The following is a 26,795-nucleotide window of genomic DNA, read 5'->3' on the forward strand; positions in this document are numbered from 1 at the left end:
AAGTTTCCTCTTTATTGGATGGGTAAGGTATTGGACAATTCTGTTGTACTTTTATTAGCTAAACTTCATTTTTTTTCCATTTTCCATTTTAATTTTTAGTTTACCAGCTTTCTGGAGTAGGCCTACAATTTTTGAGTTAGTTCAGTTGGCCTCAAAGAATCTATCTAATGAAGTCTTTGAGAAAGTTGAGATATTAGTCATCTAGTGAGTATTTTTAACATGTGAAAATTTCACCAAGGAATTGTGTGAGCCAGAGCAGATTCCTGTAGGTAGCTTTATAGCCCATCCTCCCTTGGATTTGAATTAGATATCCCAGGCAGATTTCTTTGCTATTTCTCCCTTCACATCCAAGTTTAATTTTTTCCAAAGAGAAACTGTGTAGCGTTGTATGATTTTATTGCTGTTTTCATGAGGGGAAGAGGAGTTCATTGTGAAAAGCGTTTGAAATATAAACAAGCAACACTCTTTTTGAGAGAGAGAGAGAGACAATAACAGAATGAAAAATTCCCTTTTTGAAAAAAAATTCTAATAACTAGTTACTTTTCTCAAATTAGCCTTCTTATGATAATGTGTTTGTATGCAAGAAATACTTTAAATGCTTTATGTCTTGTGTACTTCTGAAAGATCAGTGCAGTATACTTAGTGCTACAAAAAGATATAATCCTTAAACTTGTATCTGATTTTATGGCACATTAATCTTTTTGGTTTTGCAGTTCAGGAAGGCAAGCTGCAAGATTGTTCTCCATGCCTCATTTAGTGCAACAAGAAACAACACTTGCATACCTGGAGAACCAGATAGCAGCAGCACTTATTTTACAATCCAGTCACGAATATCACCACTGGCTCCTTATCTATGCACGGTACCTAGTTAATGAAGGTGAGACCTGCCAGGCTCTGGTGCTTCTCTGCAGCTCTAAGAAACACTCTGTTCATGTCATGGATGTGTGTGATTGCCCTTAACACCCTCCCTTTAGCACTTGGCTTCTGGACTGGGGTTTTCTTAAAACCAAAACAAATTGCATTTGCTGCTGCAGTGCTGAGTCTCTGGAGTCCTGTTGGGACACAGTGACTGGGGACAGACTGTCTGGGGAAGCAGAACCATCTGCAGACTGCAGGAATGGCAGTTGCATTGTGAAACAGCCCAGTCTGTCTGGGGCACATCCTAGGTATTGTCTGGCAGCAGCTACAGATGTTTCAGGGAAACCAGGAGCACCTTGTAAAATGCATAACCCTCCTCAGCCAGCTGACAATTGCTGCCTGATGTGAGGTGGAGGGGTTGCTCAGTCTCTGACACTTTGTACCCAAGCAAATAAAATTGCAGAGAATTTGCTTGTATTGTTTGCACTTTATTCTTTTTTTACATTCTAAAATTTCAACTTCCTCTACCGGTGAGTTCCACATGTTAAATTCTCTGAGAAAAGAAATACACAAGAAAGGTTCCTTGTGTCTATTTTATATTTGAATATACTTTATCTCTATGCTATTATGTTAAATAAGGTTAACTAACTGACTTTATACCTTTTGGATTCTAAAGATCTCTGTTGTATCTCTGCCTGTCTACATTTATAATTTAGTAGTTCCCCTTGTATTAATTCAGCCTTACTCCTCACCTTGCATAATCATTCTGCTCAGAGGGAAATGAAATGGTTCATGTTACGCCACCTAATAGGTGTTGGCAGAATTAAAATCAAACTCATTAATTCTTGCCTTTTGACCTTTACCTTATTTAACAAGAGAGCTTGTTGAACTGCATGGGGTTCTCTCTGTCCTTCCCAGTTGAAATTAAAATATTCACCTTGGGTTGTACATTAAAGAGATGGTTCTACTTTTAAAAGCCTTCACTAACTGAGAACCTCTGCTGCATGCACTGGGTTCCTCTGGCACCTCCAAGTGTTGCTGCCATGGATGGATAGATGGATGTCACAAAAACTGTGCTTTGCCAGATGTGTATTGCTGCTTCACTAATTTTCTAGAGCTGCTGAACTTTGAAAATCGCACATCCTATTATTGCCCCTTTATTCTTATGATTATTTCAACATCTACCGAATTTCTAATCCATTAAAATATTTGATCTAGTATATGTTGATTGGCAAGTTACTCTTGAATAGACTTTGTTTCCTGCAAGGGAATTCCCCTCTCTGATTTTTGGGTAAATAAAGGAGGCTCAGAAACTGTGTGTGGTTTTATTAAAGGTGTTTTGGTTTTTAAAAAGCTGGTATGTTTGTGTGGGAGGGGAGAGTGAGGTTGAGATCAGGGCACCTCTTAAAACAAGCTGGAGTAATAACAGCTTCAGACTTCAGTTTTTCTCCCTGAGGTAGATTCATCTTTAGTAGTGGGTTTGGTTTTGAGAACCTTAAATAAGACCCTTCAGAGCTCTAAAAATTATCTTATATTTCCAAAGAATTGCTGTAAGAATAAGAATATAACTTTCCTGAAATCAATGTTTTGAGCTTTATTTTATTCCAGATACTTGTAATTCTTTCCTGAATGTTGTCTGCTACATTGTGGAGTGGTTATATGTAGTGAAATACTGTCAAATGTGATTTTATTTCTGACTATCTCCAGGGTTTGAATATCGTTTGCGAGAATTATGCAAGGATTTACTGGGTCCAGTCCATTACTCAGCTGGAAGTCAGTGGGAATCAACAGTTATGGTAAGTCCTGATAATAGTTTAAGGAAGAACAAGGAAGAGTTTCCCATAAAAATTACAGGATATTATCCTTTCCATACTCTGCTCTGATCACATAAGCAGGCTTTCTCCCATGGCACTGGGATTTATTCCATGTGAAACCATAGGCAAATGCTTGTTGCCCCAGTGCCAGCTCTGGTGCTGTCTTGAGTATCACACAGATGAAGGAGAGTTGCATGTTCAGCTCTCCACATTGTTGAGACAGCAGCTTTGAAACAGACACATGCCAAAGACATCTTCCCTCTCAGAACAGAGCCTGGAGTCTGGAGCTGCACAGGCTGCTCCAGCTTCTTGAGTGTGTAAATGTAAAGAGAGTTTTTATTCTGGGAGTCATGGAAGCTGAGTGAGAACATAAAATGCACAGCTCTCTTAAGGCAGGAAAAAGGGCATGAATCTTAGAGAGCTCCATGGAACATGTTAATCATAACAAATAATAGGTTCTGAGGATGCTTTTGTGTTTTCTGTGCAGGGTTTACGAAAGAGAGAACTATTGAAAGAGCTTCTTCCTGTTATTGGACAGAACCTCCGCTTCCAGAGGCTTTTCACAGAGTATCAAGAGCAGCTGGACATCTTGAGAGACAAGTAGCATGTCCCCAGATTTTCCCTGTGGGGCCTGGTCCCAGTGAAACTGCTGAACAGCGTTACCAGAGACAAGAGAGGAGCGAGAGCCCGGCCAGCGGGGACACTCCTGAAGAAGGGCTGTGCCACAGAGGTCCCTGGATTCCTGGAAATGATGAGTGCAGGAGCTCGACAGTTTCCCCAGTGAAACTTGACCATTGAAGCTGTGACCTCTGTTTCTATGGAAAGTCATGGATATGTACTTCAGGGGGATCCTTTTGGATCTGGATCTCATTTAATATTAAAACTAGCTGAGAACTGTTTGTGCGGTTTCTTGGATGTCCTGTGAAAAGCACAGTACTTCAGAGTACACTGAACAGCATATTTAACCCTGTTTGGGGTTTTTTGCCTGAGGATTTATTGAGGCTCAACACTATATTAAATTAGATGAATGAGCCACGTAAAAAGAAATTTCATAAATATTAAGGTATTATGCAGCCAATAGACTCTTTCCTGTGAATATAATAATAATAAGAGGCTGTTCTAACACATGGACTATTTTTGTACTAGAATTTGCTAACTTGTAATATGGAATTTTATTTGGCCAATAATCAGGCTATCACTACAAAGTCATCTTGTAGGAGTTTAATTACAAAGGCTATGTTTCAAAGTAATTCTACCAAATTAACATGTCATCATCAGGTTTTTAATTTTTCAATGTTTGTAAAAGGCATTTGGGGGGAGGGGGAGGGATACAATGGGGTGGCTCTTTTTGTAAGTACAAAATAAAAGAACGTTGCATTGGTTTAAAAAAAAAACAAAAAGCAAAAACATGGTCTTGAATTATTGCAAAGAGCGCAGGCATTTCCAGAAATGTCAACACAGGCTGAATCACAGTAACGTGTCTGGAAATAAATAATTTTGTCTGGATGATCTTTCCTCAGAAAGCACAATCAGACAAGTGCTGGTGATGTCTCTGGACAGTTCCAGTGTTTGCCCCTGGAGCCCATCTCAGCCGAAGGAGCAGGAGCAGTGGGAGTGCTCATCCTCTCAGGGAATGCTCATCCTGTCAGGCACAGCCAGCAGGCTCCCTCACACTGAGCAGAGTGCCTGCACTGCAGCAAGGAGGGAGCTTTCTGCAGTTATGGCCATGTTCCTTGTGGAGTGCTTTTGGAATTCCACTAAAAACAAATCAAGTTGTTTTCTTCCAGAGTGTACTTGGTGCTGGGACAGGAGCAAGTGAAGGTGTTGGTTCTTTGCAGGCCCTGCTGTTTGGATGTGCCTCAATGCCTTGCTTTGAAATGTTTTGAGTAAGAGAATCAAAATTATTAAGTGTATTTAAACCCTTGTAAAAAGGCAGTTTCTCCCCTAAATATCTAACAAACAATATCCTTCCCCTCAGCCAGGACAAGGAGTAGCTGTGCTGCTGTGGCCAAAGAGTCTGATAGTGGGAACCAGTTGTAATGTTGTAAATCATTCATATGCTGTTGCCAGTTAAATTACGCTGGTGGGAACAAGTATTCTGTTCCTCAGAGGAGAACCACAACAACATGGAATCATAGACTCTCAGAAATCATTTAGTATAACCCCCTGCAAACAGAGCAGGATGTGCTCACCTTGTGCTCATGGATGCAGCCAAGGACCAACTGATGGGATTGAAACAGGAGCTGAACACCATTTCTGGGAGCCTGGTGCAGTCAGCGGAGTCTTGCTGTCCACTTCCATGGATGTCACTCCAGTGGCTCTGTGTGGGCAGTGCCAGGGTGATGGTTTAACAAGGAAAGAAAAAAGGAGCATGAATGGATTTGGAGGTGTTTGATACGTGAAAGCTCCATGAATCTGGCTGTTTCATCCTGCTAAAGGCAAGGGATCCGGGTTGTGCTCATCCTCTGTTCAGCCTTGCTCATGCCAGTCCTAAGGGACAGTAAATTCTTCGTCAATATGTCTTTGAAGAGACATTGAAATACTTTTTTGTGAAGAGCTGTATCCATATTAAGACACCAAGTAGGTTTTTCTACCCATTTTTTCTCGGGAGGTACTATCACTGCCCAACAGACCAGGAAAACGAAGATTTTAACTTCCAGGCCAGAAAACGTGTTTTGGTGAAGCGGCAGGCCCTGGAAAGCTGCTCTGAGGTTCCCGGCCTGTTCCCGGGGCCCGGAACGCGCCTGCCGCCGCCGGTGTTTCCGCGCCGCGGCCGTTCCCCGGCGCACCCGGCGGAAGGCGCGGCCGGGCCTGAGGCGCAGCGCGGGCCGGGCAGGCCGAGCCGCCGCCATGGGCAAGCGGCAGCACCAGAAGGACAAAATGTGAGCGGGGGGCGCGGGGGAGAGCGCGGGGGCCGGGCTGTGCTGTGCTGTGTCTGTGCTGTGCTCAGTGACCCCCCTGTCTCGCAGGTACATCACGTGCGCCGAGTACACGCAGTTCTACGGCGGCAAGAAAGCAGGTAAGGGGGACGGGCCGCTCCCTCAGAGCCCCGGGCCGAGCCCTGAGCCCGCGGTGCTGCTCGGAACGGCCGCGTTTGTGCCCGATGAGCGTCCCCGCCTCCGCCGGGAGTGTGCCCGCTGCTGGGCAGAGCCTGAGCGTTAATGATCACATTTAAACTCAGCGCTGTCCGACTGTCACAGCTCCGTTTTGATCTTTTACCGGCAGTGTAATTTCAGTTCGGAAATGTTAATTACAGTTTCGCAAGCTTTAGGGTATTTTTCCTTGTCATCAGTAACTTACCACCGGTTATGTAGCAATATGTAACTTTCAAATGTTTCTTGATTACCTAGAACACCATATATTTATTAAAATCTGTGTGGATTTTCTTTTCCCATAAACAGACCTTCCACGAACCAATTTTAGACGTTTATCATTTGATCACTGCAGGTAAGACAACAAATTTACATTATCATTATTTAATGACACATCTGTTTATCTGGCTGTTGACACTGAACTAAAGCCATGTTCTTCTGAGGCAATTACTTTCATTGACTTGTGCCTGCTGTGGCAGTAGTGTGGCAAGAAAAAGTTGAATAAGAACTGAAACAGAGTTTGCACGACCCGTGATCAGTGTCTGCAGAGGTTGGAGCTGATGGCTGAAAGGATACACAAGTGGTGAAATAATGCAGAACAATTACTGTGTATGTCCCAGTCTTTCAAATCTATGTCCTCAGGGCTCAAATCTGCTTGTCCCTGCTCAGAATGTGCTTGGTCAGTCACTCATTTTGCTAAAATAGAGATTAAGGTAGACTGAAGAATATTTCTGCTATTTTTTTCTGTAGAGTTTACTGCTTGAAGTGCAGGAGTGAAGGAAGAGAGTTGGTAGAAGTGGTTTAGAAATCCTTGTAAATTGGGTAGTTCAGGACGTTTCCTTCCACACCTATGAGCTAAGAGCTGCCAGGATTATGGGAGCATCCCTAACAGGAGATGCTGAGCGTGGTTGCCAGTCATATTGTGATTCCCACCTGGTTTTGCTAACAAGGTTCTGTTCTCTTTTTTCTAGTTTGTCTCTGCAGCCATTTGAATACCCAGTTTGCACACCAGATGGGACAGTCTTTGACATCCTGTAAGTTCTTGTCTATACTTAGCTTTGTTTTTGTGTTACAGCTGTGTAATCATCATTTAGCCTTAACAAGTTGGCAAAAGCAGTCATTGCCATCAGTAGAGGTTTCTGGAGGTGCCTGTCATGAATTACTTTATCCCTTCTCTTTTCAGGAGCATTGTACCTTGGATAAAGAAATATGGAACCAATCCAATCACGGGAGAAGTAAGTAATGATGGGTGGATTCACATCATGGCTTTGCTTTCTTTATGCTCAGTTTTTTTATTTAATGTGTTAAAGAAACAAAAATGCCTCAGTGAAAGCAAAGGAAGTTGAATGGGAGTGCAGTTTTGAAGATGTGTGAAGAAAGGAGAGCATTACCTCTATTTATTTTTTGTAATCTGATTGTAAATGGGGCAGAGGTGAGTGGTTCATTTGTGTGAACTCTCAGGGTATCTTGCCTAATGAATGAACATAATGAACATCTGTACAGAGGGAAATACAAACTGTTGTTAATGCTGGTTCTGCCCAGAAAGCCTGACTGGTCATTGATGGAAAAGACTCTCCTGCTGCCTCATATAAGCACAGTCCTGGTTCCTGCAGGGCAAGGGGCTCACACCTCTCCATCTGGGGTTAAATTTACAGCAATGTTTCCTAACCTAAAGGATATTTGGCATCATGCAGTTTAAGGAGATTAATAGATGATATTATGAATAGTAAGCCTACACTACAAAATCTTCTGAGTTATCCTGACAGTGTATTTCAGAAAGCATCTGTCATGGTGGTTCACTGTGAGAGAAACCTTTGTGGGTTCCTCCCCCTTTTTTTTGCATAAATGATAATTATGATGGGATTAATGTCTGTAGCAGCATGAAATGGTGAAAACACTGAATAAACATGAAGTACAGGAAATATTTCCCTGTTGGAATTATCTTTGTTCTGATGTGTCCAGTGCATTGTTCATGAGGGCATCGAGGAAAATTTTAAGCAGGAACTGTTGCTTGAGCAACTGAAATTTCTTTTTCTTCAGTGTGTGCAGTTACTTTTGTAGGCACTGGGTGGCAGCCCTTGCCCAGGGTTGGGGAGGTTTGCAGCTGCCTCTGGGCTGAGATTCCTTCTGAAAGATCTTGTGTTCGATTAAAGATTTTCCTGTCACACAGATACGAGGAAAAGCTAAATACAGATGTAACATTTCAAACTCTAAACATCAACAGCCTGTCTGAGACTGAATATCTTCCTGCAGATGTGTTTGTGCAATGGTGGGGTGATTGAAGGTCTTTATTCACACGTGAAGAGGCCAGTGTGTTGTTGAGAAGGAATGAAATTACAGCTATTTCATTTCGTTTTGCCAGCCTCTCACCACTTTGCTGCTTTCTGCATTGGTTGGGAGTTTTGGGGTGTTACCAGATCAATTTTTTCACTCAGAGCAGCTCATTGCAGACTGTGAACTATGATGTGGTTTAAAATTGCTTCAAGTAAATGCTAAGCAAGAATTGTAATGTCCCTGACTGTGTTGTGTAATGGAGAGAGAGGGAGACTGTGCACAATATACTTGGTGAACCATAAATACTTAAATGAAGTTCAGGCCTTGAGACCTGTTAATTCACCAGACTTGTGCTTCTGTAGTTGTCTGCAGTGCTGTTCCAGCTCTCCTCAGTGTGTGTTCCTCCTTTTGCTCTGTATCACTGTCTGGGGAGCCCTTTCTTCCCCCCTCTTGTTTTGTGGTGGGCTGGTGCTGTACAGCTCTCTCCTCCACAGGACCAAGGTGTTCCAGATGAGCTGGAAGAAAAAGGAGACACTTGTTCTCCAGAATAGTACTCAGCCCTGCTGAATTCAGCTCTGTGGAGCTCTAAGCTGAAGAGTGGGGTTGAAAGAAGGATTGTGATTTAGACTTTGTTTCCCAGAGGGGTAGCTCAGCTTTTTGGGAGAGTAGGGTGGCATTGGGCAGAAATGGGATAGGAGTGCTGGGTAGGTGGCAGAGGAAGTCAGTGAATTGAGATTGTGCATCTCTGGACTTTTCTGTCCTTTGTTGAATCTGTCACTGTGTGTGCACCCTCTGTTCCCTGTGCAGCTTGTTCATGGAAACCAGAAAGTAGCTTTTGTAATTAATTGGTGACTTGGAGAAACCCAGGACTCTGGGTTTATTTAGAAAGGAATTGAGCCAGATGAGCTGCTATGCCATGTTTTGTACACTAACTTATGGAGTTACTTTGCACAGGTTGGTGATGGGGCTCTGGAGAATTTTTGCATTTATTTGTCTTGAAGTAAAAAATAGTCATGAAACCTTTTGTGGCTTGTTCTTCTCTAATTGTGGTTTGCTGCAGGACAGATGCTTTAGAGAAGTCAATAGATACTTGGAAATGGGGGGTTAATGGTGCACTCTTGGCACTCACTAGTTCTGTCTAGCTGCCTTATTTCTGAAGTGCAGCCCTCAGTGGAGAACTGGAGAGCCCTGCAGTCATTAAGATATTTATCTCTGCTGTGCTCCAGGGGGTAGGACTGTGCTAGTCTTTTATTAATTGGATGTCTGTGAGCTGATCTACAAGGGACTTCTCTGATTCTTCTGAATCCTAAACTATCGGACCAGCCTTTGTTTTTCAAGAAATGCTGCAATGCAAATCACTGTTGAACTTTGTCTAGAATTTACCATGAGCTATTCTAGAAAGTAACTTCAGATTTATTCCTCCCCCCACACACACACACCTTTTAACAATGCATTGTGGTAAAAAATGCTTGGTTTACTGCTACCCCAACAATTTTGGAAGAAGCAGTGCATTTCTCACAGCTGAACTAGAGTCTGTCAGTTGGCATTGTCTCACTTACTTCTTCTGTCAGCTTTGTCAGGACACTGCCCTGACTTATCCTTACACTAAAATTGCATGAAATAAAGTGGAAAGTGATAGTTAGCTCAATCCTTTTTACTGACAGCAGCACTTTGGCTTCTTGGGCTTGCAGAGAGTTGCAGCCTTGCCAGGAGGTTTCATGTAGTGACGTTCTGACAGCCTGACCAGCAGGCCCACACGGGCAGCCAGCAGGGCTCAGGATACCTGTTTCAAGGAGGGAGATTGGCCAGAACATGGCTGCTTGCTTGGAATCTCAAATATGAACAGATGATAGATCAGCATGCCTTTTGACAGGAATTTCAAGGAAAATTGGTTTTCTTTGTTGCATGGATATGTTCTATGTGGGCTGAGCTATTTTTCCTCCTGTTCATTGTAATGTGTCTGATGTCAATACCTATTTTTTCCACTCTGGTTCAGTGACATTCTGACTGTGTGTGGGCAGGCCAGATTGTTGTGGCTGTACTTTCAGCCCCTGTAACCTTGGGCAAATATCTCTGTTCCCTTGGCTTAGAAGTAGCTACTGTCTTTGTCCCTGGTTCCTTCTTTTCTGTGGGAATTTAACTCTTTGGACACTGGAAAGCCAGGTAATTTGATTCAGTCCAGTTAATTTAGCCTGGCTATGAGTCAGGTTGGGAGACCTGAAGATGCTGTGTGGTGGATTTATGAGACTGAGAGTCCCATTTGTGGTCTGAATGAGGCAGAGCAGAATTTGTGTTGTGCCCTGTCTTGTGCAAGGTTGGGATCCAGACTTGCAGGACAGAGAGGGCATTTTCTTAAGCGTCACTATGTTAGGAAGGAAATTTTTTATTAGTGTTTTCTACATGTTAGAAAAGCCTTTTGCTTGGTCTGGCTCTGAAGATAATTATAAAGAGGAGTCTGCTGCATATGATGAACTAATAGAAGGCAGAGCCACTGACATGGAAAATGAGAACCAGCTTTGGAGTCAGAAGGCTAAAAATCCCTGACTTTTCCCAGTGAGACATCTGCCTTTTAAAAAGAGAGAGCTGGACACAGAGCTTTGCTCTGTGTACAATATAAATATTTGCTATTTTTCTCCCACACTCTTTAATCCTGTATTTACCAAATAAAGCTGACTTGGGGTGAAATTATGACTAACATGATCAAATAGTGGCAGTACAGGTGCCTGGCTCCTGCTGTAAGCCTGTCTGATCCAGGCTTTGGAAGCACCAGAGAGCTTGTACCTGCAATGCCCTGCAGCAATGACAGCCTGCAGTGGACACCTCCTCCCTCCAGCACTGCTCACTAGGAATGTAAACAGTGCCCTTTTTTTAATCATTTGTTTGAAGTAAGGTCGGTAAGATGATGCTTGCCATAATAATTACAGGCACTTTCAAAACCTATAACTTCTTAGCCACAAAAGAAAAAAATTGCAACTACATCTGTTATTTCAAAACTTGGGAAAGCATTCTCAAATACATTCCTTAAAAATATTTATCTTCTAAATGCTGATGGCTATTTTTACCTCATTTTGTTGTTGAAATCATGATTTCTTTTCAATTTGGTCAAGTAGATTTCTGTGAGTTTCATAGATCCCCTAGAAATCAGTTACTGGTTTTGCAGTGAAGCTTGCTGACCTGGTTTAATGAAGAGGATATGAAGAAGATTACTTCTTTTACTGTTGATTTGTTGATCCCACTTAAAAAATGAACAAACAACCTTACAATGGTTTTTTTTTAATGCCTTAAAAAAGTCTTTGGCTATCCAAGTAAGGGAAATCCTGTCTGAAAAGGATGCAGAAATTGGAGCAAAGGTAAAACTCCTTAATCATAGAAGTGTTTTTACCATGTTTGTATTTTGAAAGCATAGAGATAGAAATAGAAAACATTGATAATTGTTTTTTCACCTGGGGAGAGAACATAATGAGAAACAGGGCTTAGGTATTTTTTCTACTTTTGCAATATTCTGAATAAAGAAACTGTAGTGTGTGAGCAATGTGGGAAATACCAAGTAGGAACAGGTATTAAACTACAGGTTAAGTTCTAGCCAGGACTTTGTTTCACTACAAATTGCTTTCCAGCTCTGTCACATAATCAGTGCAGGGTCCCTGTGTTTCAGGAATGGATTCCTGAAAGTGGGTTGGATGAGCTTCACACATGACTGAGTCAGAGGTGTTGAGATCACAGTCACAGACAAAACTCATCCAACCCTGAGTCAAGTGGAACCAATCTCAGGCCTCAACTGGGAGGAGGAGAAGTTCCAATTTCATGTGACCCTTATGGCTAAATCAACAGTGACAATGGCTTTTAACTCAGTTCATATGGTCTGTGAGGTAATTTACTGCAGATTGCTGCTTTAATTGTGTTGTTCCAGGTGTGTTTCTAGATAATGAGCAGCAAATAATGGATGTCATTAGCCAAAACCCTGTGGTTTGAAGGTGCCCTCTTTCAGGGCAGTGTAGCAGTGAACACTGTCAGGAGAATGCAATGGCCATAGATAATGTGCAGTGGGATGCATTTTCAGAGTGTTTGTTGAGACCTTTCTGTAACCTGCTGGTAATGTTACCCCACAATTCTGATGATCACCTAAAAATGTCATGTTGAAGCAGGAGTCAGATTTTCCTTGTGCTTTCTCATCTTTTTGTCTTGAGAAGTTTTCTTCACTTACTGTTTCCAAAGAGATTGTGCTTACTTTGAGCATTTTCTTCTCTTGTCTGGGTCCAAAATACCAGCAGGAAAATGCTGTGGAGACTTCCACAGGCAGGCTATGTCCACATCAATTTTCCATATCTAGAGTCTGGGACTGTCTAATTAAGGACTAAATAGTTTGACCAGTTGAGATAATTTTCATTATGTAGAACTCAGGAGTGAGTCATATCCCTCTCACATTGTTTTTTCCTCAGCATCAGAGCACAGCACCTGAAATCCAAGTAGTCTGCTGTATTTTCTCCTTGGGGCTTTGGAAATGAGTGATCATTTAGGTGGATTGGTAACTTCAGGTCTCATTTGGGTGTAATGTGAGTGATGTATAAATGAGAATTTTAATTTTTCTCTAGAGAACTCCTTTTACGTACATGTCAGAAGAAGTCGGCACATCTTCAGCTTTGAAATTCAAAGTATATTTCTTAATTTGTCTGATGCAACTCAGGTCTTCAGATATTGCAGAAGTTTAAATGTCAATTGCCCCCTTTTTCCCCCTTTTGTTTAACTTAGCATATTTTTCCTATATATTTGAAATGAGGTTTTTTTCCTTGTTTATTTGTAAGAAAAGTTTCAGTGTGGGGTGGGAATACAGTTTTGTTCTGGGTGAGTAATAGCTTATTACAGAACAGAGAACAAAGCTTACAGAAATAAAGCCAAAGGAAGCTTTGTTGTTGAAAAATGATTCAGACAAACCCATCTTGGTTTTCATGTGCTGCAGAAAGAGGAGTGAGATGATCAGGAACAGAAAACTGGGAGACTGTCTGAGGTCTTCGGCTCTCTCAGTCTGCTTTGCAAACTGCGTGCTCTGTCTTGAACCAGTGTTTGCTTTTTGCCTACTATGGCTACTGATAGTTTTTGCTGATGGTTTTTCATCTGATACATATCTTCTGTAAATTTTGGGTTTGACCAGCTTAGTCTCGTTTGTATTGGTGCCAGAATTGTGCTTCTCTCTGTTAGTGTTTACAGCTGTGTGTTTTGCACCGAAGAATTTAATGCTTTCTTGACGTTCTGTTGTTGAGGCTTGTATTTTCCTCTCAGATGTTCTTCATGCCTTTAAGTTCTCCATACCCTACATGGTCATGGTTCTCCTCCACATCTGTTAAATTTTAATATATCTTCTTTGAACAGAGTTAATCTTAATCATACACAGTAAATGCTGTGTGAATGCCTGGTACAGTGGTGGGAATATTTTCTAATCTCTTCCTGAAGTGCTTTGATAATATCTGAAATATTACACATGATAGTGTAAAACCAAAAACCATTTCAGTGTATGTGTTGAGACAGGAAGGGTGCTTTGAGAAAATGAGAATTTGTTGCATTTTCTTGTGGTAGTCTGGGTCATTTCAGAAGCAGGTACAAGTTAGAGTTAGCCAGGATGAGCAGTAGTTCTTCCTTTTCTCTTTGTTTTGTTGTTTCCACTTAAACGTTGCTGCCTGTATTTCTGTGGGCAGTAGCAGACTCCTTTCAGACATGGGTGGTTGCAGCTGTTGTCATTAAGCATCTCTCTCCAGGTGCATTTTTGTCTGGGGCAGCAGACACAGGCTGCTGCTCAAATGCCCAGAATCCACTTTGAACGAGATGAACTCTTCAATATGCAGCAACTGAGCCGTGTCGTCTTACCTCATTGGCCTCAGAAATTATTAGCTTTTAGTCAACAGTCTAAATGAGTTAATATTTGACTAGTGACATAAATTTTCAAGGCCCCTGGATAGAAACATATGAGGACATGGTTTCTGCCCTGAGGAGTGACCACAAAGTCACGTGGCATAACGAAATGGTCATAAAACACAGGGGTGATCAAGGGGATGAAAATCCCACTGAGCTGTATCTGACAGATAACTCCTTCTTTTGTTGGGTTTTCTGATACTTTACCTCTCTCCTTTGTTGCTGACAAACATGGATAGCTGGTTCTTCTTTCCAGAGTTGTTTGTGTGTTTTACAGTAGTACACCCAGCACTACTAAGAGTTAGCCTTTATCTGTCCTAAAAAGGGGATTTATTTTTCAATTCCCTGTATCTTTGGGAAACAGTGAGGGCAAAGAAGATGAGATTTGCTTCTACTTACTGTTCAAGTGCTTTATCAAAAAAAGACATTTAAAACCCTCCAGTGTCATGAGTCACTGGCCAAGCTGCTGTTCCTCCTTCACATCTTGCTGACTGTGGTGGTGATGGGCAGTGTTTGATCCAGTAACTCACCTCTGGGCACAGGCAGATAAACGTGTCTACCGTTATTTCTAATGCATTATGTCCCTTACAGCAAAAAAGTATTTACATCTAGGTTTTACAGACTGAACAGATGGTCTCTCCTTTTCCTTCTCTGTGTTTTGGTGTAAGTGTGCACATTGGATGGGATTTTGTGATTGTGACACTTGAAAAACTAGCAGCTGTGAAGCGCTCTAGCCTTAAATGAGATGCAGCATGAGGTTTCCCACAGATCTTTACTTGCCTGTTTTTCACTAAAATTGGAGACTAGATTTTTGGTGCTTCTGCAAAGCTTTATTTTCCTTGAACTGTGCTGTATTTGGCTGTGGATCTCTGGATTGGTAGACTTTTGACTGCATTAGGACTGCAGGTTTGAACTTGCGATGCAGCTACATGTCTTTTTCTCATGGTAATTTCTGTTAATGTGCTCTTTGATAGAGCAGTATTATTGCTGGTATCTGTGAACCATGTGTGTTATCAAGCATATCTTTATGGTTCTCTGGACAAGGCTTTGGTGACCATATGGTGTCAGTTTAATTAACTTTTAAATATGTAAATACAGTGGTCTAGAAGTGTGTAATGAAGGATCTTCTGTGTCCATTTCCAATCTAGCTCAGCAGTACATGAAGACTGCAGTTAAACAGCAGCTTCATCCAAGAATGTGAATTGAGGGTATCTTTTTAGCATTAGGTAGGCAGCTGTGATAAATATTGAGCATTTTTGTTGTTGAATTAAACACAGAAATGATATCTGAAATTTATGTGAGACTGTTCTGTCTTCTTGACTGCTGACCCCAGATTTTCCATGGAGTGTTAAAATACATATAGATGGCTTCTTTTGTTAAAACAGTGCTGCTGTTTCCAGTTGCAAACCCTGATGTGTAGGCTTGAGGATTTCCAATGCCCTTTATCGTCATTAAATCCATTTACAAAATCTGAAATAAGTAACAATATACAGGGAGTTATTCCAGTACTATTCATTGAACTCATGACCCACTTTTTTGGGGAGATTTTATAGCAAGGAAAATTGTAAGAGGGCTTCTTAAAATGGGAAGCTGTATGTAAAGTTATATGTAACAGGTCTCATCTTTAAAGGAACCAAGGAATGTAATACAAAATTCATTTGCTGTTGCTAAGCTAAGTTTGGTACTTGGTAGGCAACACTGCATTTCAATATTAGTATTTGTTCTGGCTTTCTCTTCTGCTTGAGGTAACTCTGTGATTCTTGTTTTGGTGGGATGAAAAACCACCAAATGGCCATGCCACCTCTGAATGGTTTTTGACCTCATGTTATCAGCCAGTTCGGATGTGACACATTAATTTTTCCCCGTGTAGTGTGTTGGTCCTGGCTGGACCCCAGACACTACCAAAGCCTCTCTCTCACTGCCCTCCACAACTGGACAGGGGAGAGAAAATCTCACTGGGGGTCCGTGGGTTGAGATAAGGGCCAGGAGAGATTTTCTTCCTATATATGTTATCCCAGCTGCCTTAGCACCATTTCTGGTTGTCCCAACCTTGGCCAGCAGCATGTCCATCCTGGAGCTGGCTGGACACAGCAGAAGCTTCCAGCAGCTTCTCACAGAAGCCACCCCTGTAGCCCCCCCCTACCAAAACCTGGCCACACAACCCCAATACCAGTTTCCCTGGATTTTTGTGTGTTCCTGACAGAGGCTGTTCAGTGTGTCTGCTCGGGGGTCCAATCCCCAAGTGCTGAACATTTGAACACTTACTCAGTTGCTGTTGGTAGGATGGGAAAGTCTGTCTTTACTAAACACAGCCTGTGCTCATGTCACCAACTCTGCCCATGTGTGGGTAGGGAATCAGTGGAGCCCTTTTTGATTGCTTTTCAGGCTGGTGCATATCCAGCAGGGTCAGAGCCTTATTAACAAGAAGAACGTGCAGCCCCAGACCAAAGGGATTCAGCGAGTGTAACTAATTGATGCGTGGGGATTGTAGGTCATATCTGCATGAGACAGCCGGCCATGGCAGAGAATGATTTAATTGGGAACAATGGGCGTGTTCCATCCGGAGCTGCCACAGTGCCCCACTGACCCCCGTGGCTCATGCACCACCTCAGCCTGGCTGTCAATAGAGGCTGCTGCCCTTTGGGATCCCGCAGAGCCAGCGCTGTCAGCTGACACGGGAGAGTGCGCGGGGCGCTGGGGCCGCTCGCTGCCACAGGAAAGTAGGTCATGGCCAAAAGTAGCCTTGGCTGCCTCTGTGGAAGTGTGCCTGTGAGAGAGGAGTCAGCTGAGAAAAGAGCTCGCGCGGGTTTGCGTTTGTTTTTTTTTTAGCCCTTCCTTGCTGTGGAGCAGCTGGCACTACGTGCCATGAAATGCGTCTGCTTTCCAGTATTTCTGCATAAAATATTTTTAGAAGGGAATATGCTGCGGCTCTTATTTCTGCTTAAGGGAAGTGGCAGATGCTTGTGGCCTTTTCATTGTCATTAGGAATTTAGAATTTAATTAGATCAAGTGTTTTTAATAAACACTTTTTTTCCTCTCGCTTTCTTAACTGGAGCGTGGCTGAAACTGGATGGTGGGTGTGTGTCAGGGAAACTGAGGTTGAAAATAGTTTTGAACTTGAGCTATGTATGCAATATTTGTTCTCTCTTAAGCATTATTAATAATAAAAAATACATGAAAACAAGTCCTTTAACTCATTTTAGGATTCATTCACTCCTGCTGTCTCTTCCTGTGAAGATCGGCGCCCATTTGTGGCATAACGGTCATTTCCATGGCAACAAACTGTGTGATGGTGCTTGGAAAGCTCTGACTTTTGATGGAGAATAAATAAAAGGAGATTCACCCACATGCAAGATAATCCTGTTTTCATGGGAAATGTAGAACTTGAGAGGAAAAAAATGATATTACACAGTTTGCTTATATGTCCTTTTACACTTTCCTGGGTAATGTGTAGGTGTTTCAAAACTGAACCTCCTGGAAGTCCCGGTTGTGAACTCCCTCCTCTGTGGCTATCTGTGTGCAGTTGCCAGATCCTGTAGCCTGGTCTTGGGCACTGAGCAGTCATTTGTAGCACATCATCATCTGGTTTTGTTGTTCTGAGGCTCCAAAGATTTTCTTTGACAAACACTAAATCCCCCTCTTACCTTGGAGCAGCTCCTTCATGCAAGCTGAAGGAGCTGCTCCAAAGGGCATGAGTTGACATACCAAGGTCACTTCTTCAAGAGGGGCCTGATAGAAGGCTAGCCTGTGGCAATAAAAGTTTGTAATATTCATCAGTACTTCACTACAGAGTTCCCACTCCAGGCAGTATTTCAACTCCTGTATGACAATCACTGGTTTTTTATTTACTGTTGACATGAGACTGTGTAAGTGCTGCTCTCTGTGGGGAGCAGGTCCAGCACGAGCAGCTGATGCACCATGAGTAACTGAGGCTGAAAAATAACCTTTTTCCATAATTTGGAAAGATATGACCTGAAATACCATACTATTTCCCTGGGCACAGAGTGAGAGTCCAAGGACTTGACAGCACTTCTAACAATACATCATAGGGTGACAGATGAAAAGTGCACTGCAGCTTTTGCTGCCTTTAAAGTCTGCACAGCAGTTAGTCTGTCTTTTCTGTGAAATTTCTGTCAAGGTATAAATCTGAATCTTCAATCATGCTAAACTGTTTCTTACAGAACTGTTTTCATTTTTCTTTAAAGATGTTTATGTGTTTTGGGCATAGCTCAGATCTGCCAGGAGGATAATTTAAGGACCTTGAAATTACCAATGTTTCCAGTGGTTGTATTTGTAAAGAAGCTTTTTCTGAAACATAATTTTTGGGCCATTGAACAACATGTGCACAGATGGATGCTGCTTTGTGTTAATAGTTGTTTAGGTTGAACAGATCTGTCCAGGATCAGATGTTCATTTTGGCAACACTGCAGTTCCCCTACTACTTCTTTGATAAATTTGTTCTTGTAAGAAGATAAATAAATAAATAAAGCTCTGCATTCAATTAGGCATTTCAGACTGCCATTGCCTTTGCTGCCATTGCCTTTGTACCCCAGCAGTGTGCAGATAATTGGAGTGGGTGGGGTTTTTTTGAGAATCCACTTAAGGAAAAGCAGCAGTACTGGTCTTCTATCACATAACTAAATATAACCAAACCTGGCCTCTTTTTTCCCTTCCCATCTTATTCCTACTAGCTCTCATTGCTCTTCCTGCTAATAAATTAGAGAGCTGGTTACCTTTCTGGCAGCAAATGAGCCTGTCAGTTGGTTGAGAGCAATTTGAGAAGCGCCTCCCTATAAACGAATGAGTCCAGCTGTCATAACATGTACTCTGTAAACCAAGAATATGAATTTTGATTAGGCAGAGAAAGCCCACTAACTTAGTTTCACACTTTTCTTTGTTGTTTTTTTGCCATAATGATTGGAGTAGCAGTGTTGGTACCAGGGCTGGCAGATCTCCACTTGTAGCTGTTTATAAAGAGCTGTCTGGGTTATAAAAATCTCCCTAATCCCTTCAGGTGCGTGTTTTGAGAAGAGAACCGATTGTTTCTTTTAAAAGGCCTGTGCTGTGTGTGCTTTTAAGGATCCATTTGGCTGTGAAACTGTCTCTGACAGCTGATACAATCAAAGGCTTTGTTTTTTAGAAGTCTCAGATCCTGACTCAGCCTTGCAGCTTGTTTCATCTCCAGGTGGGTGCCACAGTCAAGCACCACCTGACCATCCTGGTGAGGTCACCCAGGTTGTGATGTGTCCTGTCTTGCCAGTGATGTACCCAAATCACACACTGATGCCATGGAATGACTGGGGGCCTGGCTCGCTATTATTTTGGGTGTGTGTGCAGCTTCCATGTCTTTGGGAAGGCTGCAGGACAGGAGCAGCCTGATTGTCCAGAAATGTTTGCCAGCCTCACAGCTCTGCTCTTCCCATGTCAGAAAACCCTTCCAGAGAGAGGGCAGCAGAGAAATGCCATAGATGCCTCTGATGAAGTGTGGAAGAGGAGTAGCTTAGTTTGGAGTGTCCTCTCTAGAGCTGGAGAACATTATCCCAGCCTTGGCTGTCACCTCAGTTCCCTGTTCAGTGGAATTGTTACCTGGGGGTTAAGTGACTGAAAATCCCTCCTGAGACTCCATTACCCAAGTGCCTCTCCAGAGAACTTGTGCCTCTGTTTCTCTTTATTATTGCTGACTGTCATGTGAGCTCTGCTGCACGTTTCCTGAGTAAAAGGGAAATTACAGTTATTTCAGAAAAGGCATTGAGCTTGATTGCCAGAATGGTTTGCTGGCTTTATGACTTTCATCAGAGGTCCCTGCTGAATTGTCCCTTCTGATCAGTGGCAATGATCTTTGCCTCTTAGCCTTTCATGCCAACTGCCCTTTCAGTCTATGCTAAGAGTTGTACAACTCCTTGAGCTGATTCCCCATGGTTAGCACTGTCCTGTGTCAAATAGAGCCCTGTAAACAAATGTATCCCAGTTCTCAGGCTCCCTGAGCCTTGCTTTTGTGGTCTGTGACTTGGATTCCCAGGGTTCTGATAATTCAGACAACTTGCAATAGTTTAGTAATAAATTATGTACTCTTGAAGTCATAACAGTGATGTTACAGTTTCCTTTTATTTCCATGGTTACATTCTATTGTGATTAATCTTTTTAATGCTTTATTTTCTTTAGAAACTAGATGCCAAATCACTTATAAAGTTGAATTTTGCTAAAAACAGTGAAGGTAAGTGCAGTCATTTTCTGTGGTCGTGTTTTGTTGGGTTTTTTTCCTTAATGAGTGCTTTAATAAATTCTGGTTTGTCTTACTCATGGTGAACTTAAGTAGTTTGTGTTCTCTATCATGTTTTTTTTTGAGTAGAATAATTGCTTCTTGTGAGTGATATGTTTACCTTCAAAGTTACATTTCTGTTTTTCTTTACACTGGGGAGCTGTAAATTATTCAGCAATTCCACTTTACTATAGATGCTACTGCACTAAGGTACTGTTTACTTTAAGGAAAGAATCAGAAAAAGTGAAATTTCTGTAATGTTATCTTATTTCCAACTTGCCGGTGGCAATATTTGCTGTTCACTTGGTTTTGAACAGCTTTTTGTTTATAAAAGGGATTAGACTTAAATAAACACGTGGGATTTTATGAATAGAAGCACACAAGACAGCTGCCTCAAGTTTTATTTTTGCAAGATATAAAATCAGCCTCCTAAGAGAGCATGGTAGGAACAAAAGAGAAGAGTGGAGATGAATTCATCTTCTACAAAGCAGATAATGATTTCTTTGAAATGAAAATGGCTAAGATTAGGTGGGAATAAAATTCTGGAGTGTCTGTCTCCTTATCTTACCAAAATCTATGGATTACAAGTTCTTTTCTGTAGCTGATGGATTTCTTCTGTGCCTTGTGGTCCATCTGTCTCAAGAACAGGGTGTTAAAAATTGATCAATAGTGGCCAAGGCTTTTGAAAGATACCATGACATTGTGCTTTCCCTAAAGAAGTCCAGCTCACAATGCTGGGGTGGAATGACAACAGCCATAGAGTCTTAGAAGCCTTTTCCTTAAAAAGGTTTATTCTGTATCATTAACCAATCAAGGGAAAATGCAACAAAAGACAAAAATTAAATGTTGCATTTCTGTCTGTCAGCAAACTTTTCTCTAAATCATAACGTGGAATGGTTGTAGGATCTTCTCTGTTCACACATAAATGTGATATAAAAGATCTGTGGGCCTTGCACTTTCTCCCATGTAGTGATCACTTATGAGTCGAGTACTTTGTGTCCAGATCAACATGTGTGTGCCCTCAGCAGTTTTGCTTTTCCTAGAACTGAGAATAGGGTGACTTGTTCTTCTGTACAAAGCTGGAATGAGGCCTCACATTTTACCAGTGTGTGTCTGTCTCCATCAGTTGGGCACTTGCAAAAATCCCTTTCTAAACTCCTTGAGTTTCAGTCCCTTGTGGCAGTGGCTTTCCTCCAGCCCTGGTGGCATTAACAGAAGTGTCTCAGCTTTGCTTGTGCAGGGGGCAGAGCTGCCTCTGGTGGCACAGCGAGGGCTCAGTCTCTGCAGGTGTTTGCCTTCCCTGTCCCCTCAGGTGCTGAGAGCAGCCTGTTCTGGCCTCCTTGCTGGTTTTGATTTGCAAATGGTAATTAGGAAGAAAAGAACTAAATAGGCCCAACTTATTTCAAAAATCTCACCCAAACCCCCAGGTCTAGCAAACTGATCAAGTATTAATAATCTTCTTCTAACTGCTTTCTGCTGAGATTATCGAGACATTTTTCTTTTTCCTCCTACATTGCCTCCCATCAATTTGCTTGCTGTTGACTTGCTTAATATTTATGCTGACCCTCCTGGGAAAATTCACAGCTTGATTAGAGCAGAAGCTGGGTTCCTTACTGAGTAACGTGTTCAGATTTAATGGCATTCTGCTTGCCACATTTGAATACAAAATGCTCTCCTCTGCTTCAAGCACAACAGCTGTTGTGTACTTTTCTGTAGACTGTAAGCTAAACTTTTATTCCTGTGAACAAGAGTGATACAGAGCGATGGACATGTTACAAGGTTAATATTATCAATAGATCTTTGATTACAATAGTAACAATTGTATTGTGGTATTTCATAAATATCAAGCAAGTTGGACAAAGTTCTGTGTTAGGAAATTGGCAGTTATTTCAAAACTGCATTTTCCTTGCTTGTTTTATAGCTCTCCTAACTGTTACTTTTTCTAGCACTTTTTCTGTCACTGGAGAATAAAAATGTTATTAAAACACCATTGAATATCCACTGAACTTGCACTTTATATTAAAATTTAATGTAAATATCATCCACAGAGATCAGAAAAATTAGCTAAGAACAGTTGCAGATATTCGTGTGAAATGTATGCTTTTTTCCCCTCTATCAGGCAAGTACCACTGTCCAGTGCTGTTTACTGTATTTACCAATAACTCCCATATTGTGGCCATCAAGACTACTGGAAATGTGTTTGCCTATGAGGTAGGTTCTCTGTTGCATTTCATTATTAATATTTTGCGCTTGATGCATTTCAGTCAAAATCACAGAATGTTTTAGAAAACCAAGTAAATTTTGTTCTTGTTTTACATCCAGGAAATTAAAGGATGGGAGATAGACTGACTTCATAAATTGTTGTCCAACTTTAGCCTTCAAAATAGGAACAATTTTAGAATATGAATTAAATAGTATTTCTAAAACCTTTTCTTAAGTTAATCTGCATGTACTGAATCTTGTGTTTCAAAATGAGTAGCTTTTATATGCTTCTCAGTTGGATTAAGAGACAAGTTTTCTGTTGTCTTCTTTCTGATACAGTGTCATCACAAAAACACAAATTGCCTCATTTCTATTCATATCAGTGAATAAAAAAGAGCATTTTAGCTGGAGCTGGGGGAATAGGAGAAAGACTGCCTTAATGGACACTTAAATTGCATTTTTATTCATGTTTTGTGAACATTTATGTAAACCCAAGTGGAATTTTAATCGTGACTTCTTTGCGTAGTCCTTACTGTAAAAGCAAGTTTTATTTATTTTTTCAGTAGCAAATAAATCCTTCAATTAATGAATCCATATCCAGTGTTGTAAAAAGTCTGAATACTGGAACATCTTTTTGAATTCTGGTGGGACATTCAGATACTGAGGGAGGAACAGGCTGAAACCATTGCTATCAAGGAAAAGACTGGATTCATCATGGTTTTGAAAACTTGCTCTGATGTAGTAGAGCTGTCCTCACCTGTGACAGCAGTCTAGATCAGGTTAAAATAGAAAGTATTTTCTGTTCTTTCTGCAAGCAGGATTCTTGGCTGCTGGGGTGAACAGGCAAGGAGGGGTTTAAGAGTGGTCTTTGTTAAACCCTGGGCAGTAGTGCAGAACTCTTGCTCTCTTTGCTGCAGTTTGCAATACTGGGCTTCCTGAATGGACTGTGCTAGGAGGGTGTGTGCCCCATGTGGTACCACATGAAGTCATAGCAGTTACTGGTTTATTATAAGCATGGAATTAATTTATGGACTTCTGGAGGTATTGGGACATTATCACTTTCATCAGAGGACATTTGGGTAAATAAGATAGATTCAGGGGTCTTCTGCAGGTAAGAGCTTAGAAAACTGAAAGCAAGAATTTTTTTTCAATTTTGGCAATACTTTTATGATTAATTTGGTTTGAATGATAGACATAACTATGGAATGGGGACTGCAAGGTTCTTCTTTAAAAAACAACCCAGCAAACCACACAAAACTGTCAAGTTTTGTAGGGATGAAAGACAAAAGCTTCTCATTTGTTGAAGCCCACATTAAAAATATTGCAGCTGCCAGTTGAGAATGAGCGTGAAATTGTTTTCTCTATTATTTGATCTTCAACAGTTTATTGATATCACCTATTTACTTGTAATATTTACACACAAGAATCAGATTTTTGATATCTGTGTCTTTTGCCTGGCTGTTAGGCAGTTGAGCAGCTGAACATAAAACCAAAGAGCTACAGGGATCTCCTGACAGATGAGCCCTTCACTCGGCAGGACATCGTCACGCTGCAGGTGAACTTTTCTCTCTGTTACACCTTGGCCCATACAGGGTTCTGTTTTGCAGAGGGTGAAACGCTGCTGTGTACACTGTTCTAGCAGGAAACTAGAGTAGCTGAACAGAGAAACTTCACTGTATTTTCTTTGTTATCAGATGAGCCACAAAGGTTCCACGCGACACACTCTGGATGAGTAGTAACACGGTCTGTGGTATCAAAAGAAACAATGTTTAGAATGTAAAGTATTTAAACTTTTAGACATGTTACATTAAGACTGAAGTGGGTTGTCCATCTTACTCTTCCAATGATGTATACAAGAGTCAAAGGTTCAGAAAAGTATTTTCCATGGAATGTTTCTCTAAATTTAGAGTAAGGCAGCAGCAGGACTTTCTCTAATTGCTTGTTTGGAATGTTTTGCTTCTTAGTAGATACCAATGATTTGAAGAAAATCAAAACCTAAATTAAAAGAGCATTGTGAATTTTACAGTGTAAAATATAGTTATTGACAGGTGAAGTTTAGTATCAAAGGATCTAAAACTTTTGTTTAAAAGTAGGTGCTTTGAAGCTTGCATAATTTCAAAACAGAGGAAAAAAGATTCCTGCATCATTATTATTGTAATCATGAGTTAGTATGCATGTCATGAACACTTAATTGCCACTAGCCAAGACCAATACAGTCTAATTCAAATAGAAGAATATTTTTCATTTATGTCTAAATTTAAATAAAGTGTAAGCCTTCTTCCCTACTCCCCAGTGCTTGACAGCATGTTTTTAAATATTTTTCCTCTGTTCCTTTGGGCTTGTTCGTATTCAAGCTAATGCAACAAAGCAAAATGTTTTTATTCCAATGGATGCAAAAAATACAGCTTTTTTTCTGATTGAAAGCTCCCAACAGAATGTTATTTCTGTGTAACTGCATGGTTGCTAATGGATTTGGAAAAGTAAAAAAAGACAAGTGTCTAAAAATGTGTCTGTGCACCCGTATGGAAAACCAAGTTATTTTGTACAAACAATTGAAATGTGCAGTCACTAAAAAATATTTTGGTATGTTTTGTAGAGTTGGAATTGGATGTATATATAAAGAGTGTCTTCTTGTTACTTGCCTAGCTTTGATTTTTCACAGCTGCTCTAGTCCTCTAAATCTCAAAGTGCAACATCTAAAAATTTAGTCATTCCCTATGTGAGTTATTATCAGTATTTTTCATCTTCATTCTTGACACGCTGGTTTCTGTCTTGCTTGGAGGAATATGTCTAATATGAAACTAAGTAGATTCTGATAGTTGTGCAGTCCAAGGTCACAGCCACACATGCCCTGCACCTTTCCCACCTCCATTTAGGGTGGCATTCATAATGTGTGAGTAGATTTGGTCCTCTTAAGTAAACAGTTCCTTGTGGATTGGTGGTAACTTCTGCAGTGTAGTGCTATACTGTAGTGCAGTCTTGCTCTATACTCTTCTTAAATAAGTTTAGAAATAGCAAAGACACCCCCATCTTGGGATTGGACTGCAAGAAATTTGACCATCTGAATGCTGTTGACCAGATAAATTTTGACCTTTTACCAGATCAGTTTATAAATATTTTTTCAGAATTATTTTTAACAGTCTGAAATGGCTTCAGGCTGTTGAAGGAGAAGTCAGAGCCACTGACTGCACTGCACAACACCCACTGCAAACTTGCACGTAGAGCTTGATTTCTCCTATTCAAATTCTGCCCTACCCTGACTTGCTTTGTTGAGGCCAGGATTCAACCTGAAGTGTCATGACTAGTCTGGGTTTTAGAATTGCTTAAGTAGATGTGGTAGAGAAATGAGTTGTTATTTTCTCACAGTGTTTTCGTCATATAAATTATTGAAAGCCAGACCGATGTCTCCTCTCTGAGCTCTCTTGTTGACAACACTGCAGGCGGCGTGGTGGCTTCAGGCTTCACACTGCCAGGCTCCACCACCTGTGGCTCTGTTTCTTAGCCAGAGTTCATGACTGCAATCTGTTGTGTTTCAGAGCTCTACCCCAATTCCTCCTTCTCTTAAATTTCTGTGTTGAAATTTATCACTTTGTTGTTTTCTCATTCCACCATGTAAATTGAGTGCTCTGGTATCCAAGAGAGCTGGAATTGAGACTGAGTTGGTATCACTGACCCTGCTGTTTGGCAAAAAAATTGATATAAAGGAAGTTGCTATAAAAAACATTCTTTGCTTTGCAAATAACAGCTGAATAGGGCTGTCTGTAATAGCTGTGTTTAGCAATAGAAAATAGCATTTCCAGAGGCTGACTCTGAATGTCCTAGAAAACAGAGGGGGTACCTGTGTTTGGTAGTGAAATACAACTAAGTGCTAAGTGGAAAATATGAATGATGTATGTTTACAGAATATTTGTATGATCACATTTTTCCGTATTGATACATAAAGGACCATCCTACGTCTGCTTGGATTTTACCAGAATAGTAATTGGCCTCAAACTTGGCTTCTCTCTCCTAACATATATAAGTAAAAACAAAACAAGAAAGATTTGCTCTTTTCAGAGGAGGCAGAATTGCATAATAGGCTTTTCCTGTTCTTGGTGCTAAACATTATTCAAATACAAGTCATAATCCACCCTGTTATCTTTTCTGCTAAGCACCATCTCATCTGGTTGCTTTGAATTTAGTAGCAGCTATTTATGTGTTATTTACTTGTTAAAAAGGACAACTTTTTTTTTTTAATTTGAAACTAAAAAAAGCAGAATCACAGCTTCGGTTGTTAATAATACTGGGTTAGGTCTATGATGTGCTTCTCTTTGTAAAGGAATCTGCAGTGCTTCCTACACGTAGTCCATATACAGAAATGACTTTTTCCCTTGTTGAAATGCAAATGTCCTG

The 26,795-nt window shown here is 41.0% G+C and overlaps 2 protein-coding genes across 4 annotated transcripts in view; both read left to right on the forward strand.

The window, feature by feature from the left end:
• Positions 1-3,571, forward strand: part of LOC118693080 (protein HIRA) — a 31,950-nt gene extending 28,379 nt beyond the window's left edge. For all 3 annotated transcript variants that reach the window (XM_054516791.1, XM_054516792.1, XM_036393402.2), the window contains exons 23-25: positions 714-877; positions 2,566-2,654; positions 3,160-3,571. In XM_054516791.1, coding sequence (XP_054372766.1) covers positions 714-877; positions 2,566-2,654; positions 3,160-3,276 — 370 coding nt within the window. In that variant the 3' untranslated portion in view covers positions 3,277-3,571. The remainder of the gene's footprint in view (positions 1-713; positions 878-2,565; positions 2,655-3,159) is intronic.
• A 1,905-nt stretch (positions 3,572-5,476) lies between these two features.
• PPIL2 (peptidylprolyl isomerase like 2) overlaps positions 5,477-26,795 on the forward strand; it is a 68,136-nt gene continuing 46,817 nt past the window's right edge. The window contains exons 1-8 of the mRNA XM_036393486.1: positions 5,477-5,554; positions 5,642-5,691; positions 6,074-6,119; positions 6,736-6,798; positions 6,948-6,999; positions 20,105-20,156; positions 22,321-22,412; positions 23,869-23,958. Coding sequence (XP_036249379.1) covers positions 5,523-5,554; positions 5,642-5,691; positions 6,074-6,119; positions 6,736-6,798; positions 6,948-6,999; positions 20,105-20,156; positions 22,321-22,412; positions 23,869-23,958 — 477 coding nt within the window. The 5' untranslated portion in view covers positions 5,477-5,522. The remainder of the gene's footprint in view (positions 5,555-5,641; positions 5,692-6,073; positions 6,120-6,735; positions 6,799-6,947; positions 7,000-20,104; positions 20,157-22,320; positions 22,413-23,868; positions 23,959-26,795) is intronic.

Source organism: Molothrus ater, chromosome 18, assembly GCF_012460135.2.
Source record: "Molothrus ater isolate BHLD 08-10-18 breed brown headed cowbird chromosome 18, BPBGC_Mater_1.1, whole genome shotgun sequence".
NCBI classification, from domain to species: domain Eukaryota; kingdom Metazoa; phylum Chordata; class Aves; order Passeriformes; family Icteridae; genus Molothrus; species Molothrus ater.